This window comes from Podarcis filfolensis, assembly GCF_964270895.1.
Source record: "Podarcis filfolensis genome assembly, chromosome: 8".
In the NCBI taxonomy this organism is placed as follows: Eukaryota; Metazoa; Chordata; class Lepidosauria; order Squamata; family Lacertidae; genus Podarcis; species Podarcis filfolensis.
The window spans coordinates 66269730-66287586 of NC_139611.1; the positions used below are offsets into that span (position 1 = coordinate 66269730).

Here is a 17857-nt window from a genome sequence, read left to right on the forward strand (position 1 = left end):
CTTTGCACACACGCAGAAGCGCTGAATCACAACCCATGCGTGCGCAGATGCGGTTGTGAACGTGCATCCGGCATGGATCAGGTTCGCAGTCCGAGCATCCACTGTATTAAAACCCCATCCTTGGCAACGAAAATTGAAGCTTTGGAACAAGGTTGCAAAGCCTTTCCTTTTTTGAGCAATTCCACCTAATGAAGGTTATCTGGCTTCCTCTTGGTTTCCCTCTTAATAAAAGAACCAGGCAGCAACCCATTAAGTATAGCATCCACTTTTTTAACAGTCTTGCACTGGCTCACAGCAAAGGCAGCAGCAAAACTATGCAGGCAAGGGTGCCAACTTGAACAAAACATGGGGGGAAGGGGCAGGCAAGCACCACCCTGCGTAACTGATCACAAGATGCGGCACACACTCACCATTTGAATGGCAATGCCCATCAAGTTTGGAGGGACCCAATATTTTATTGGGGGTGTGAAGGGACCTCGGCCCCTAGGAGTTGGCTCTGATGTACCCAAGTCAAAACACTACTATGTTTCAAAATACACAGCCGATTACCAAAAATGGAGCCTGCGCTCAGTGAGAGCGCAGACAGAAATCCGTTTGAATCAAAGACATGGTGAGGAAGGGTGGTGCCCATCACTGCCTCTCCTCCCATGAGAGCAAGTTCCATAGTTTAACTATGCACTATGTGAAGAAGTGCCTTGTTTTATCTGTCCCAAATCTTCCAACATTCAGCTTCATTGCATGTTCCCAGGGTCTCTAGAGGGAGAACTTTTCTCTCCACTTTCTCCATGTCATACATAATTTTAGAAACTTCGGTCATGTCACCTCTTGCTCACTTTTTCCTCTCAGCTAAAAAGTTCAAAGCCCTGCACTCCACCCCTTGATCATTTTAGTTGCCCTATCAGAATATCTACAATATCCTTTTTGCCTAGCAGGAGGCAGGAGAATCATAGCTCTCTCTGGAATTCACAGGCATGCTGCCTGCCTCTAATTCTGGCTGGCAGCAAATAGCCATCAAGACTAGGAACCTTTAATAGCAGGAAGGGATTTCCTTTCTGGAGGCCAAATACTCCCCCCTTCAGTCATTTGTCCATGGTTACAGTATCCCTGAAGGTGCCTCTCCATCCAGGGGTATAATTTCAGGTATCAGGGAGTGAGGGGGAGAAATGGTTCGCAGTAAAGTTTAAAAGGCCTGTTGGAGGAGATATTCAAGACCAGAGAAACTATAGTGGGATTTCAGAGCATCCATTCTAGTGACATTTTATACTGCCCAATAAAATGATAGCCAAGGTCATCCAAAGAAGGTCAGTCAATTGTATTTTTTAAAGAAAGCAAAGTGTTTTGTCCTTTTGTCGTGCATGCTATTACTTCCGAGTGCATAAGTATTTCACTGTTTAGAAACCAACCGTCAGCGGTGCAATTCAGATGTCACAATCTTTCCTGGTTCGGAGAAAATGGGAAACTATGGTTAACTGAAGACTGCTTGGTTTGTTTCACCTCACTCATGCAAAAGGAGAAGTCAAGCAGCTAGCCACTGAGGCTAAAAAGGCTGGCAGAGATCTCTGCTGAATTGTGTCCTTACAAATGCACACAGAAGGTATCTGAATTGTAGATTCATAGAAATGTAGAGTTGGAAGGGACCATGAGGGTTATCTAGTCCAACACCCTGCAATACAGAAATACTTTGCACAGTGTGGGGCTTGAACCCATGACCCTGACTGATGTAAACCCATGCTCTGCCGACCAAGCTATTTGCATGCATGGAGAACAGAAAGAAGGCAGCTGGGGCTGAGGCACCAAAAGCGTAAAACCCCCCCAACAGCCAAAGAGGAGCCTCTGTGAATGTGGAAACAGGTCCATCTCCTGAGCCCTCCTTTCCATCCAAAGCAACTTCCAATCCCACTTTCCTTCTGCCTTTGCTGGGAGGGATTCAAACAAAGAATCACAATACAAAGCAGGATCTTAAAGACGCCTTTCTGCCACAGTAAAAAGGAGAGGCACCAGCCTCAACATCTCTCTATTTGGCCGTTTGAGGCAAAATGTCCATTACTGTTAAGTGCTCATCCACACCCAGAGGGTCACCAGAGATTGGCTGCTTTGCAAATTTGCATGAGTTTTGCATTTTTATTCTTATTAATGAGCAATTGCACACCACCCCTGTAGCCAAAAAGTCTCTCAAGACCAAGAAAATAATATCAATACTAAGACAGCCCCTGCCCTCAGGCTCACAATTCAAGAGAGATATGACACACAAGGGAAAAGTAATGAGAGAGAGGAAGGAAAAGCAAGTTCTTCAAGTTACAGATGAAGCTAGCAGTGGTTCCATCTGTCTTGCTCTCCTGAAGCATTATTTCCCTTCCACCTCTGAGATCAGGGCAGCCCCTACCGCCCAGCTCTTTCCTAAGAAGGAACAACCACAAGCAGTGCTGGATTTACGTATAAGCTAAGGAAACTATAGCTTAAGGTCCCACTCTCTTGGGTGGGCCCCCCAAAAAAATTAAAAGAAAAACAACTACTGGATGTACATTTCCAAAATATAAGATAAAAAACAAATAAAATAAAACCTACATACAGCAACAGTGTTTTGTGTTGTGTAGGCTCCTATTTGTTATGTGCAAATGGCTTTAGATACCTATTAGGTCCATAAATTACCATGTAGCATATATTCAACACAAAAAAGTGACAATTTGTTGCTGACAAAGGACAGCTGGACAAATAAAGGGCCCCGTTACCTTCAGTAGCTTAGGGCCTCATCAAACCTAAATCTGGCGCTTGACCACAAGCAACCTCAATCAGCTATTGACCCTAAATCAGCAATGCCGGCATGCTGTAGCTTTTCACCTTAGCTGTATGCAGCTGGCAGAGCCATTAGGCAGGAGGAGGAGGCTGCCTCAGGTGGCAGAAGTCCCCCAGGCAGCACTCCTGCAGACACCCCACCTACCCCACTGCCTCCTCCAGAGGCAAGAGAAGCAGTGGCACCATCTCACCCAAAACTGGTGTGATCTTCCCTGAAATTAGCGCCTCCTGGCAGTCGTAGCAGAGCGGATGATGTTGGCGGCGGCAGCAGCAGCAGGGCAGCAAGGCACTTTCTGTTCCACCTCAAGAGGCAAATGGGATGTGATACCCTGGCTGTATAAATCAAAGCTTGGGATGTAGCAATAAACATGTTTTCCCCCTAGGTATTACCACTCCAAGCCTTTGTCATGGGATGGGTATATTTAGCATGGGATTGGAATGAAAATACAGTGGTACCTCGGGTTAAGTACTTAATTCGTTCCGGAGGTCCATTCTTAACCTGAAAATGTTCTTAACCTGAAGCACCACTTTAGCTAATGGGGCCTCCTGCTGCCACCACGCCGCCGCAGCACAATTTCTGTTCTCATCCTGAAGCAAAGTTCTTAACCTGAAGCAGTATTTCTGGGTTAGCGGAGTCTGTAACCTGAAGCGTATGTAACCTGAAGCATATGTAACCTGAGGTACCACTGTATCAGAAAGCCTGGCTTAGCCTTTCAGTGGACAGGGATTAAGGTTAAGACTAACAGTTTTATTACTTGCTTTAGGAGAGAGAGTTTGGTGGTTAATTTTTCTGTCAGCTCTAACTGCCAGATTTTCATGGCAAACTGAATTTATTTCTCCCGCATCCCAAGTTGCAGGGGTCTTTGTTTACCTGCTCATCTAAGAGAGCAGCACTGCCACAAACCATCAAACAGGTTGCAGAGACGGATGGAGCAGCAAAGAGTTAACCTGAAGCCTGGCTGAGGTTCAGTCATGATAACAGTGCTGGAAAAATACTTGGAGGATGTAATCATCTGGATGGGGAGAAAGCAATTGTTTAGGGTCAAGCAAGGGATAACATTTGTTAAAATGGGATGAAGTCAGAGGAAAACCGTGGAGGGGAGGGGAGCTTGGCTGGGGGAAAGGGGTCTTCTTAAGGGAAGGGACATCATCAGCACTTGCATTAGAGCACACACAACCCAGAGGATCCCAACACAAACCCTCAGCATGCATGGAAGACACCCATAGCTCTTTCTTTAAAACCTGATGTTAACAGCTGGGATAGCTCAGTCAGTAGAGCTCTTAATCTCTGGGTGGTTTCCTTTTAACCAATCAGTATCTACTGATACCTATTTCTGTTTTTATGGATCTTTTCGTTGATTCTATCTTTAGATGTTGTACTCCACCATGCTATATTTTTGTGAAAGTATAGGTGTCAGCGCTGCCCAAGGTCCCAGCTCACACAAGACCAACGCTGCTCCTTGCCCAAGTTTAAAAGTCTTTATTGAAGTTCAGTCTCATTTCTAGACGCGCAGCGTGCAACGCTACATCTGTCCGTCAGACCGTAGCGTTGCACGCTGCGCGTCTAGAAATGAGACTGAACTTCAATAAAGACTTTTAAACTTGGGCAAGGAGCAGCGTTGGTCTTGTGTGAGCTGGGACCTTGGGCAGCGCTGACAGTAACTCCCATCTCCTTCTGACCGTTACACTTGTGTCACTGCTCCCCCTTTCGGGGAGGCTAGCTGGACCTGGCCTTCCCTCCGTCTCCCCACTCCCCGATGGAGGAGAAGCTGGTCCTGACTCACGTGACTCTTCCCCCCCACTGTGCTCTGGTGGGGGAACTGGCCCTACAGCTCCGCTACTCCCTTGGGACTCCCCTCTGGTTCCTTGTTTATGGATCGTCCCCTCTGGGATTCGCCTCGCCCTTACCATAGGCGCCCCCTCCTGGGAATCTTCAGATTCGCTGGAGAAGCTCATGGAATCTCTCGGTCCACTGTCATATTCCCCTACGCTCCCCTCTGATTCCTCTCCTCCGCTCTCTATTTGCTCTCTCCCCTGCTCTTCTGCTCCTGAGCCTCTGACAATAGGTTATACCTTTGCAAATAAACGAATTTGAACCTGCAACCATCAGAGGTGCTTGGATTTGCCCCCCAAGTCAGCCTCTGATTGCTCCCTGAAAACAGGCATGAACCTCACAGTCAGGAATCCCCCTAGGCAAGGAAGCAAGGCTCCACCAGCATCCAGTGTGTCCTTGGCAGGCCTGAGCCTGTCTCAGGAGCTGCAGGAGGGACAAACACCGACGTTGTTCCTGGAAGACCAGACGCAGGTGAGAGGCAGACTGCTGGTTGCTAATTATACGCAGTAGCACGAGATTCTCAGTTGCAGCAAACAGATTTGCTGCAACTGAGAATGTTTTTCATAAAGCTAAGAATGAGGCCACACCCTTGCATTTTGTTGCCATCTCAGAAGAAAGACTTCACTTTCCTACTTTCAAAGATCTGGAAGTTCTTGCAAGCATTCTATAGCATTGTTCAGTCGAAACATTTGTAAACATGCCTATTCTCAAGCCAAGACCTATGCCCCACTCCTCCAATCAACAATGAAAGCTCACCTGTCTGCCGTACAGTGTACAGGTAACTTGCAGCGTGTGCATATTCACATTTACAAACTCAGATATATAAGCTAGGCATCATATAGCTCCTTAAACTAGTCCCCAAAATGGAATGCCTAGTTGTTATTGTTGGGGCTGACAGCTTGAAAGTCGTATTTCTCAATGTGACTTCTTGGTTCCTGAAATTCATTCTGATTTTGCAGATAAAATATAACAGATAGAATTCTGCAGGCTGTGTTGCTAGTGTGTGAAAACAGTCAAGATCCAGTGATCTCCAGGCATGCACCTCCAGATGGTGGAGATGTCAGGTGCCATCCTGGTGCCCAGGCATCTTCACTTGGTTCCAAGTGGTTGATAAAGGTAAAGGTAAAGGGACCCCTGACCATTAGGTCCAGTCGTGACCGACTCTGGAGTTGCGGCGCTCATCTCGCTTTATTGGCCAAGGGAGCCGGTGCACAGCTTCCGGGTCATGTGGCCAGCATGACTAAGCCGCTTCTGGCAAACCAGAGCAGTGCACGGAAACACCTTTTACCTTCCCGCCGGAGTGGTACCTATTTATCTACTTGCACTTTGACGTGCTTTCGAACTGCTAGGTTGGCAGGAGCAGGGACCGAGCAACGGGAGCTCACCCCAACACGGGGATTCGAACCGCTGACCTTCTGATCGGCAAGCCCTAGGTTCTGTGGTTTAACCCACAGCGCCACCCAGCTCCCTAAGTGGTTAATAGCCAGGTGCAAAATGTGCCTGGCTCCTGCCGAATTTTGAACACTGTCCGGAACACAACCCAAGCATAAGCTGAGAGTCGCCTGTATTCCATTCTCTTGTTCTACAGCAGGAGTCGCAATGTGGTCTCTCCATATGTTGTTGGACAACCCCCATCAGCCACAGCCAGCATGCCCAATGGTCAGGGGATGATGGGAGCTGCAGTCTAACAACATCAAGAGGACGTCACTACCGCTGCTCTCTAGCAACTTCTGTACCTTTGTTTTTTAAGGCAAGGAAGTTAGATTAGAGTGTGGGGAAACCTTTTGTGGATCCACAGCTATGGTTGGACTGCAAATGCCATCATCCCTAGCTAGCAGGACCAGTGGTCAGGGGTGATGAGAGTTGTAGTCCAACAACAGCTAGAGACCCGAGTTTGAGAAACAGTGCACTAGATTATAATTCCCATTACTGTTGGTTATTCAGCATACTGGCTGGGACTGAGGGGAGTCCAACAACATTCAGAGGGTTCTAGGTTCCCCAACACATGGGTTGACTAAGTGCTAGGAAGACATCACCATCCCACAACCCACTGTTGACAATCCAACTGCAGCTCAGTAACAGAGCATCTGCTTTGCAAGCAAAAGGTTCCAGGTTCAATCCTCAGCATCTCCAAGACGGACTAGGAATGTCCCCCTCTGAAGCCATGGAGCATCTCCATCAATCAGTGTTCACAGTACGGAACTAGATGTGCCAGGGGTCTGACTCCATCCAAGGTAACTAGCTATGTCCCTAGGTCTATCAACAGTTCAAAAAGAGGCGTCCTGGTGTGCAAAATACTGTAGCATCTTACAGACCATATTCCACAATCGCCCAAAGACGCTGCTTTTTATTTTACTTTCTAAGATCCCCAAGCTCATGCCAGCAGAAGCCAAGCCAGGCAGCTGTGCACGCCCCACTGGACTTCTGCAGCTGCAGTCCAAAATCTCAGAGATATACACCCCTCCTTGAGGATAATCAGCTCAGTCACAGATGCAGAGATGCAAGGGGGAAATGTCTCCAGAGTGAGAGAGAGGAGACAGCTCTGCACCTGTAGCTGGTGGTGACCTCACACAGCCTCCATCTGTGACTGCATTAGACCCCATCACTGACCCCACGGAGCCTCTCTGTGCAATTGTCTAATTTACCCTCTGCATTCTAAAATCAGCCTTGAATTCCTTCCAAATGTGCCCTGCTAGCCAGACAAAATCTTTTGCTGGCTGTCAGAAAGAGAGTGGCTCTTTGGAAACCTCCCTTTCTTTTGCACGCTGGTTGTTAAGTAAGATCAATGAGAACCATTCTCCACTTTGCAGAGCTGCTCAATGAAGTGGGAACTGGTTGGTACGGCAATAAAACACAGCCAACTGTTAAGGAAGCCCAGCCTGAAAAAGGCAGCTATGAAATCTAAAATTAGGAGCAGCAGAGTATAAAAAAAGATATTCAGAGTCAGGGGTGCCAAGAAGATTTTCTGAGGCCAATACACTGTCTGTGGGCCCTCTGCCCTACCTGCAAAAGAGGGCATGCATTTGCATAAATAATGCATGTACTTTGCATCATGCAAATTTGCATATTCCCTGCAGGTGGGGTGGAAGGCTCAGAATTAAATCAGGGGGGTCACATGTCAAGTACTAAGATGCTTGGCAGGCAGAGTGTCAACAGGCAAGGTTTTCCCTGCAATTTTATTTCCATACTAAAAAAGGCTTAATCAGTTGAATTTCTGCCCGATTCAAGGCACAAGAGCCCCACTTTTCCTCACTGCTGACCTTAAACTGTGAAAATAACTCTAGTTTTGTGAGTCGTAAAGCGTTGATCCTGGGTAGCCAACATGGTCGCTCATGGCTATCCTGGCTGCGGCTAATGAGAATTGTAGTCAAATCCTGCTGGAGGGCACTACGTCAGCTACCCCTGCTGTAGATCTTTCATCCATTCCTCTTAAGCTGGCAATACTGTACTACATTCAGTGAAAGACCAGGCACAGTTATTTCAGATGGTAGGTAGGGGGTCAAAAGATTTTCAGATTTACAACGACTAAGGTTCAGATTCCTATGCTTGGACTGATTCCAGATTGAAAGTGAGCAGTGTATTCTAAGGACTGCAGCCATTATTTATCCAACGTAGCAAGTACAGCAATGTTATCAACAGGTAAGAACAGCCACCCATCTCTCTCTCTCAGTAACAAGGATTTCAATCCTTTGCATAAAATATACACATTTAAATGTTCATACTAGCAGGAACAACCCACCCTGAGATCCACCATGGGCAGGAAAGCAATTAATCACCCCCTCCCCAGTTACTGCTGCAATCTACTTAACAGCCTAAAACTATCTTTTACTCCCTCCCTTTGCTTTAGGATGGACTCACTACTGCCCAGGATAGAGTTACAGTAAAATCCTGGATTTCTCAATTATTTTCATAGACTGGAGGCCAAGGTTGATGTCCTATACACACACACACACACACACACACACACACACACATTTGTTTGTTTTTGCAAGCGTTTTGAATAATTTTGTCACAAGGCTCAATTAGCTCTCGATTTCAGTGTCTGAAGTTTGCCCAGACATGTCTGTACAGTGTCCCTCCTCCACTTCACCTCTTCCTCCATGATGAGACTTTCTCTCTCTCCTGAAAACAACATTTCAATCCAGCCTATGCAGACCCAGACTGGGGTGGATGGAGGTGAAGGAGAGTTTCTGGCCTTGGCCCAGGAAGGAAACCAACTTTTGAAATCCATTCTTGTAGCATGCGGCAATATCCACTAGCTTATTTTTCCTTTGTCTTTTCTAAACTGTTAGCCAATACTGAGGAAATGTCACTCCAAGGCAATTTCTCTAGAAGTAGTACACTCCAAATGTTGTTGGACTACAATACCCATAGTCCTTGACCACTGGCCTTGCTGCCTGGGGCTGATGGGAGTTGTAGTCCAACAACATTTGAAGGACACCATGTTGGCAACTGCTCTGAGGTATGCTGTTTTATCCCCTGTTCAGTGAAGGTTTCCCTTGTTTTACTCGTAAGAGGAACCCTCCAGGATCAGAGGTCAAAGACCTATCTAGCACAGCATCCTGTTCTCACAGTGACCAACCTGATGACCATGAAAACCCCGCAAGCAGAATCTGAGCACCACAGCATGTCCAGCCAGCTACTGGTATTCAGAGGCATGCTGCCTCCAACAGGGAAGGGAGAGCATAGCCATTCTGGCTGGTAGCTACTGATATTCTTCCCCTCCATTAAAGCCATCCAAGATGGCGGCCATGACTACCTCTTGATGCCATATCACCCCTTGTTCTTTGAAATCTGCATCAGAACGTCTGGAAACATTCTGGGGGTGTTCCAATAGCAATAACACGAACTGAGAGACTCCCTGAGCAAGTGCATACATAGGGAATGCTACAGGGAATCTGGAGAACAGATTTTTTTGAGATCCACTGTGACAAGAGTAGTGCCGGGTGTCACGTGAGGTTTGTCCCTTCCACATTTCCGTTTGTAAAGGTTGCCGCGGCAAGTGCTGCGAATCCCCAAAGGAGATCAACCCTTTAGGAAGGGGGGAGCTGAACCAGGGAGCGGCAGAGAGAAACCATCTTGTCACAGCTCAGGCCATCAGCTTGAAATTGCGTCAGACCCTCAACCTTGGGGTGCTCCCTGGCTCGCCATTCTGACAGGAATGCCAACCTCCCCTCCTGCCTCTGGTGTTCTGAAATGTTGTTCAAGCATCTTTAGAACAAGCCTGATGCAGATTCTGTTCTTTTAACCACCTCCGACTCCAGTTTTGAATCAGGGTTGTTTTTTCGCTGGTGCATTTCTTTTGTTATACGGCAATTATAAATGCTTGGGGTTTTTTTATTATTATTATTAGCTCCAGCTTGATTCTACTGCTGTAATTTGATGAGAACCTATGCTGAAAGGCAGCCTGGTATCTATCTGGGGTGGGTGGAATGAGCAGGGCAGATATAATTTACTATAAATAAGACACAGCCCTGGCCATTCAGAATTGTAAGACAGCATCATAGCAGGGTGGGACAAAGAGAGAAACTCTGATCAGGTGCATTTGCAGTTCTTCTCCTTGACCTGCTGGCTGCAGCCCATGAGCCCAACCTTCACTGAATTCAGTCCTAGCATCCTCAACCACTTCACTCACTTCCGGTGGAGGGTGGGGAACCTTTTTAGACCAACGGGCCAGATCCCCATCCCTGTGGGCCAACTTTGACAAGCGAGTGTCGTTATGACTTCAGATGATTGACATACATTTTCATCCCTCTGCAAACCTTGCATAATGATATATCCTCTCTTGTTCCTCAGTGTCCCAAATTTGGCTACAATCCAATTGGCACTCAGCGCCTGAGTTTGCTATACAGAGGAAATGACGTCTCCCAAACACATGCATGCAGGCCAATGGAACTTTGCTTAACTACAGGAAATATCTGCAAGCTGTGGCTTCTAGGATTCTTGTCTAACCGGTTAAAACAGATTTAGGGCAACCTATAGGTCATGTATAGCTCTGGACATAACTATGCAGAAGCGGAGCTCATTTGCTTAATGCGGGGCACATGCACACAAGCCAACCATAGGCCAAAAGAGCCAAGGGAAGCAGTGATACAAAAGCAAGCACAATTCAGTATATACTTCTATAGGCAAAACTTTCAGGGGCAAAACAGTTCCCCCAAGTCAAATGGATTCTTCCAGATGGGGTGCCAGGGTAGCATCACTAGGCTCCCAGCAAATCTAAACTTAAAAAATACAGCACTGTACAACCAATGGAAGGTGTAGCTCTTTTGTTTCCAGCACCTGACCTGGAAACTATACGAGGTCATGAGGCCAAGACAGAATTCCAAGCATGATCTAGAAGTAGGTCAGCATGAGCTCATGGGAACAGTAGATCTGGAAGAATTACAAAGCTTTGTCTGGGAATGAAATTGCAGGGTGGCTGTGACTTCTTAACCTGTTTCTAGCTCTGTACAAATGAAGAAGAAGCAGCCTACTCTAGAGGGGACTGTTGTGAAGTGTGGAGAAAGTGAAAAGGGTTTCTCTCTCCCCACCCCCCATAATACTAGAACCAGGAGCCATCCTATGAAGTTGAATGTTGGAAGATTCAGGACAGAAAAGCAAACTCTTTTTTTTCCATAATGAAGCTACAGTACTCACTCCCACGTGAGGGATGCAGGTGGCGCTGTGGGTTAAACCACAGAGCCTAGGACTTGCCGACCAGAAGGTCGGCGGTTCGAATCCCTGCAACGGGGTGAGCTACCATTGCTCGGTGCCTGCTCCTGCCAACCTAGCAGTTCGAAAGCACGTCAAAGTGCAAGTAGAAAAATAGGTACCGCTCCGGCAGGAAGGAAAACGTTGTTTCCGTGCGCTGCTCTGGTTCTCCAGAAGTGGCTTAGTCATGCTGGCCACATGACCCGGAAGCTGTACGCCTGCTCCCTCGGCCAATAAAGCGAGATGAGCACCACAACCCCAGAGTCGGTAACAACTGGACCTAATAGTCAGGGATCCCTTTATCTTTACTCACTCCCACAGGAGGCAGCAAAAGCCACTAACTTGGATGGCTTTAAATGAGGATTAGGCAAATTCTTGGAGAATGAAGCTATCAATGGCTACCAGACTCAGTATACCAGCCTTACGTCCACCGTTGGAGGCAGCATGCCTCTGAATGATGGTTGCTGGGAATCCCAAGAGGAAAGACTGCTATTGTGTCCAGGTCTTCCTTGGAGGCTTGCCATAGGCATCTAGTTGACCTCAGGGAGAACAGGATGCTGGACTAGATGAGGCTGATCCAGCAGAGCTGATCCAGCTCTCATGAGGTCAGACAGTTTAATTACAAAGCACTTCTGGTGAACCACAGGTGCAATGCAATAGCCTCTCCAAATGTGTGCCAACACCATACCGAAGAGAGGCACTGTACTCTAATAGTGTTAGAAACGCCTTGGGGTGGCTGACACCACAATGTGCATCTTGCAGAGTTATTGGGCCACAACATGTCTGTTGGGCAATTAAGCTCATCTTCCGCAATTTGCCTATTCAGGAACATTCTATTGCTTCATTTCCACCCTGAATAGTGCCAGATCACAGTAGCAAGCAGTTGTTGTTGTTGTTGTTGTTGTTGTTGTTGTTGTTGTTGTTGTTGTTGTTATTTTTAAGGCAACGGCCCACTCGAAGAAAAAAGCTGCAACAAAATATGGATGACCATTTGGACATGGCTTCTATTTTTACGGACGATGCTAATGTTGGAAGGAGTTCAACTGATACGTTGGCTGCATTAGCAAAAGTGTCACAGGAACGACCAGCAATACAACGGACAGCAGCCTCCTGCTATTCTGCACAAGTGACATGACAGACAGCAGTGTAACATAGCAAGTTTCCACTTAGTCAACAGGAAAGGTTGTGCCCAGTGGCATCCTGGTCAGAAGGCGGCAGACGGGACGGGCGGGTTCAAATCCCCACTCAGCCAGTTAGAGCATGCTGCTGATAATGCCAAGTTTGCAGGTTTGATCCCCATATGGGACAACTGCATATTCCTGCATTGCAGGGGGTTGGTCCAGATGACCCTCAGAATTGTAGAGTTGGAAGGAACCCTGTAATTATAGGACCTTGAGTCATCACTCTCCTGCCTCACGGTCACAGCCTATCTTGCAAGGTTGCTGCAAGGATAAAATGAGGAAGAAGATCAGCCCCATGTAGCAAAATAAAAATACAATGAAGAGAGAAGCACTTTTAAAGTTTCACCTCCAGATTTTTCTGAACCTCACAGAGTTCAGGCCACAAATGTATTTGAAGGGTTTATTGATCAAGTTGGTCTGCCCCACAAAGCCCCTTCTCTTCAAAACAAGTATAAAGGGAAAGGTAAAGGACCCCTGACAGTTAAGTCCAGTTGCAGACAACTCTGGGGTTGCGGCGCTCATCTCGCTTTACAGGCCAAGGGAGCCGGCGTTTGTCTGCAGACAGTTTTTCCGGGTCATGTGGCCAGCATGACTAAGCTGCTTCTGGTGCAACGGAACACTGAAAACCAGAGCAGCGCATGGAAATGCCATTTACCTTCCTGCCGGAGCAGTACCTATTTATCTACTTGCACTTTTTGGCGTGCTTTCGAACTGTTAGGTTGGCAGGAGCTGGGACTGAGCAACGGGAGCTCACCCCATCACGGGGATTCAAACTGTCAACCTTCTGATCGGCAAGCCCAAGAGGCTCAGTGGTTTAGACCACACGCCCAACTATTTCCCACCAATATTCAATACAGCTTACTGAAAAGACACAGGGAAAAGTAACAAAATCCAAACCAACTAAGATTCATCCAACCGCACAATCCAAGTAGGAGAAATTGAAGCATGCAGAAGTCATCCATAGAATGCTTTCGAACAAGGATGGAAAGTCTGTGGCCCTAGACATTGTTGTTGTTTAGTCGTGTCCGACTCTTTGTGACCCCATGGACCAGAGCACGCCAGGCACTCCTGTCTTCCACTGCCTCCCGCAGTTTGGTCAAACTCATGCTGGTAGCTTCGAGAACACTGTCCAACCATCTCGTCCTCTGTCGCCCCCTTCTCCTTGTGCCCTCCATCTTTCCCAACATCAGGGTCTTTTCCAGGGAGTCTTCTCTTCTCATGAGGTGGCCAAAGTATTGGAGCCTCAGCTTCAGGATCTGTCCTTCCAGTGAGCACTCAGGGCTGATTTCCTTCAGAATGGATAGGTTTGTTCTTCTTGCAGTCCATGGGACTCTCAAGAGTCTCCTCCAGCACCATAATTCAAAAGCATCAATTCTTCGGCGATCAGCCTTCTTTATGGTCCAGCTCTCTTCCATACATCACTACTGGGAAAACCATAGCTTTTACTATACGGACCTTTGTTGGCAAGGTGATGTCTCTACTTTTTAAGATGCTGTCTAGGTTTGTCATTGCTTTTCTCCCAAGAAGCAGGCGTCTTTTCATTTCATGGCTGCTGTCACCATCTGCAGTGATCATGGAGCCCAAGAAAGTAAAATCTCTCATTGCCTCCATTTCTTCCCCTTCTATTTGCCAGGATGTGATGGGCCCAGTGGCCATGATCTTTTTTTGATGTTGAGCTTCAGAGACATTATTATTGCCATAATGATCACTTTATTAATCACCTTCTACACAATTGTTTCAATGCGATATACAATAAAAGCAGCAAAAAACCCAGTGAGAAACACCCCAAGCAACTGATACATTTAAAGAAAAACTAAAACAGCTGGAAAAGCCTGTTGAACCAAAAATGTCCTCATTTTTTTTCAACAAAATGCAGATAATGGGAAGCTGTCATATCTCAGCTGGATTGCAATTCCACAAAACAGGAGCAGCCACACTAAAAGCCTTGCTCTCAGTTACTGCAGGACAAGCTTTTGATATCTGTGGAACTTGCAGGAGAAACCGCAAGGATTTACTGGGTGTGTAAGGGATAAGGGGGCCTGTAACCTGGTCCTGAGCTGAACAGAACCTTATATGTTAGTAACAACACCTTGAATTTGCCCCATAGCAGATCGGCAGCCAGTGCAAATCCTGAAAACAATGTGTATATGCTGCCCATAGCTTGCCCCCACAAGCAACCTAGCCGCCATGTTCTGCACCAGCTTCAGCTTCCAGGCCAACCCCCAAGGTACACACACACAGAGGGCATTGCAGTAATCCAGCCATGAGGGTACCAGTGCATGGGCAGATGTGGTCAAGCTATCCTGATGATGATGATGGACTCTACCTCACGCCAGTCCCAGGCAGCCAGTCGTCCATCTCATGCAGTCTCTTATGTTACCATTTAAAGCCCTGAATTGGCCGAGGGCCCAAGTATCTTAGATAAGGCCTTCTCTCCTATCAACCTGACCCTGTCGTAAGATCAGTGGAAGAGACTCTCCTGGTGATTTCTGTGTTGACTGAGGTGCATATTGCAAGGATCCATGGGAGCCCCTTTTTGGTGTTGAAATGGCTTCCCCAATGATGTGTGCCACACAGCAACTTTGTATTATTTCAGGCACCAAATTAAAAGCCCACCTATTTCACTGAGCTTTTATCAGATGATGGGATTGTGTCATTTTAAAGGTGTTTTTAAACTATGCTATTTACAGAATTTAGGAGAATGGTTTTTGTTCATTATGTATTCTAATCAGTTTCTATATTACCTTATTTCTTTGTAAACTTTCCATGACCAATTGGGTGTAGGGCAGTACAGAAATGTCTTATTAAAAATAAATACAAATAGATTTCTGCTCATTTTGAAAAATGCTTCGAGAGCCTTATAGGCATATATATGAGTCTGACAGTTACTGGAGTGTGGAAACATACACATAAGCCAGGACAACATGCAGGTGCCCTTTGACCACCAGCTGTGTAGCTTGGCATTTGATAAGAGGCAACAAAGAAGCAGATCACGGGTGAGGTGTAGGGATCCAATGTGCATGAATCAGATATGCCAGGTAGAAAATGATCCTCAAAGGCACACAACCCAACAGCATGATGATTATTATTTTGCATTGCTAACGTTGTTTATATTACTAATATCCTTTATATTCTGCTTCCTGCTGACCCCAAAAATTAGCCCATGATGCTATTTCCAGTCATAAAGCAACAACTATTTCAAACTGGAGACAGATCCAAGATCCATTTCAAGCACACTCCTTGAACATAAGAGGAGCCTGTTGGATCAGGCTAATGACCCAACTAGTCCAGCATCCTATTCTCCAAGGGGCCAAGCAGGTGTCTGTGAAAAGACCCAAACACAAGAGCACTTTCCCCTGCAATTCAGAAGCTGGAATTCAGAAGCATTACTGCCTCTGACTTAGCAACAAGGCAGGATCTACATTTATAAAATTATATACAGGGTGGGTAATGTGACACCTTCCCTAGATGTGGCTGGACTACAGCTCCCATCACTGACCATTGCCAATGCTGGCTGGGGCTGATGGGAGTTGGAGTTCAACAACATCTGGAAGACCACGGCTTCCCAACCCCCAAATATAGATGATTCCTACGGTTAGGGGTGGGGAGTCATCACATACATGAGTCAGCTTGACTCCATCTCTGGGGGACACTCAGGGAGAACTATGCAGATGCAAGATTGGCCACATGAACAAGCAATTTTGAAAGAAAATTAAGAACACAGCCAAAGAGACCAAGAAAGTCTAAGCAATTTTTTGTTTCATTTGGACCAAAGTGCATGCATGCAAACTTTCCCATTTCCCAGAACTCATCAGATACTTTTCATGGTGCTGCACTAGAAAAGGCACTGTATAGCACAGCAATATAACGGAAGAGGCTTTTGGAACAGAGGAGGTCTCCAGCCCAAGTTCAGCACTGCAATGTCTCCATTATGTAGGGTTCTCAGAGCTGCCTCGGGGATTGTAAAGAATTCAGAAAGTGAGCAGGTATCTGTAAAGTCAGATTGAGGAATTGCAACGGAATTCTCATCGTTACCCAAGACTGCAGTTCTCAGGGTTTGGAAATCAAAGCACTTTTACAAGACAAATGAACAAATCTGCCTTTTAATCCAGAGTGCATTACTCAGTGTGGAAGGCAGCAATTTTGACAAAAAGATAATTCACATTATCATCCAAGATTACACTCCTTGTGGTTTCTTGGAAGGGGTGTGGGGACAGAAATCAAAGCATTCTTTAACAAGCGAGATTAAGAAATATCATTTTTAATAAAGAGTGCATTACTCAGTGTGGAAGGCATCAATTCTGGCTGAAGGATGTTTCACTTCCAACATTGTAAGAAAAGCATCGTTTGTGGAAACGGCCTCTAACCATGTTCTTTAGAAAGACTTCTGTGTATGAGTGTGTGTTTAAAAAAAACTAGACTAAAGCATACTGGGCTGTATCCAGATAAGTCAAATTCAGAGGAGTCCCGCTGAATTTAATGGATTTAGGTTAGCCACTAACTTGCCCTTCGATTTTAAATTGATATAGTCTGAATATGACAACCCACTTTTTGAATTTCCTGCTTTTAGACTGCAAATATAAAACATATGTTGGGGTTACTAGCCTATTCCAAAACTGATTCTTCCTCTTTCTGGCCTACCTCAACATTCATCTCTGCAAAGAACCTAGAATGGATCAGAGGAACTTTTTACTGGCATGTGTCAAACACTCAGAGTCTGAGGGCTGCAGAAATAACCTTAGGCTACCATCAGAAAAAGACAGGAGTGCCTGGCATGCTCTGGTCCATGGGGTCACAAAGAGTCGGACACGACTAAACGACTAAACAATAACAACTATCAGAAATCTACTTATCTCACACGGATAACAGGGCATTTCTATAGTTATCTGATAATAGCCACAATGGCTATGTTTGACCACCGTCAAATGTGGTATGCCTCTGGATACCATTTGCTGGAAAATCTAGGGCATGGGTAGGCAAACTAAGGCCCGGGGGCCAGATTCAGCCCAATCACCTTCTAAATCCGGCCTGCGGACGGTCTGAGAATCAGTGTGTTTTTACATGAGTAGAATGTGTCCTTTTACTTAAAATGCATCTCTGGGTTATTTGTGGGGCATAGGAATACGTTCATTTCCCCCCCTCAAAATATAGTCTGGGCCCCCCCACAAGGTCTGAGGGACAGTGAAAAAGTTTGCTGACCCCTAATCTAGGGAGTCTGGTTGGCCATTGTAAGGATGCTGAACTAGATGTTTCACCAGTCTGATCCAGCAGCCAGGCTCCTCTTATTCTCCTATGTTTTAGCTAGACTGGGACTTGACAGCCCTTCCAATGGAGGGTGCCTTCAAACAAAAAACTG

General features: G+C 46.2%; 1 protein-coding gene across 4 annotated transcripts in view; it reads right to left on the reverse strand.

Annotated features, from left to right (window-relative positions):
- Window positions 1-17857, reverse strand: part of ASAP3 (ArfGAP with SH3 domain, ankyrin repeat and PH domain 3) — an 84568-nt gene that overhangs the window by 55146 nt on the left and 11565 nt on the right. The window contains exon 1 of one of the 4 annotated variants that reach the window (XM_083626907.1): window positions 3665-3876. The exons of the other annotated variants lie outside the window; for them this stretch is intronic. Within the exon in view, the coding sequence (XP_083483033.1) occupies window positions 3665-3700 (36 nt within the window). The 5' untranslated portion in view covers window positions 3701-3876. Of the gene's footprint in view, window positions 1-3664; window positions 3877-17857 lie in introns of those variants that run through there. 4 annotated transcript variants of the gene reach the window in all.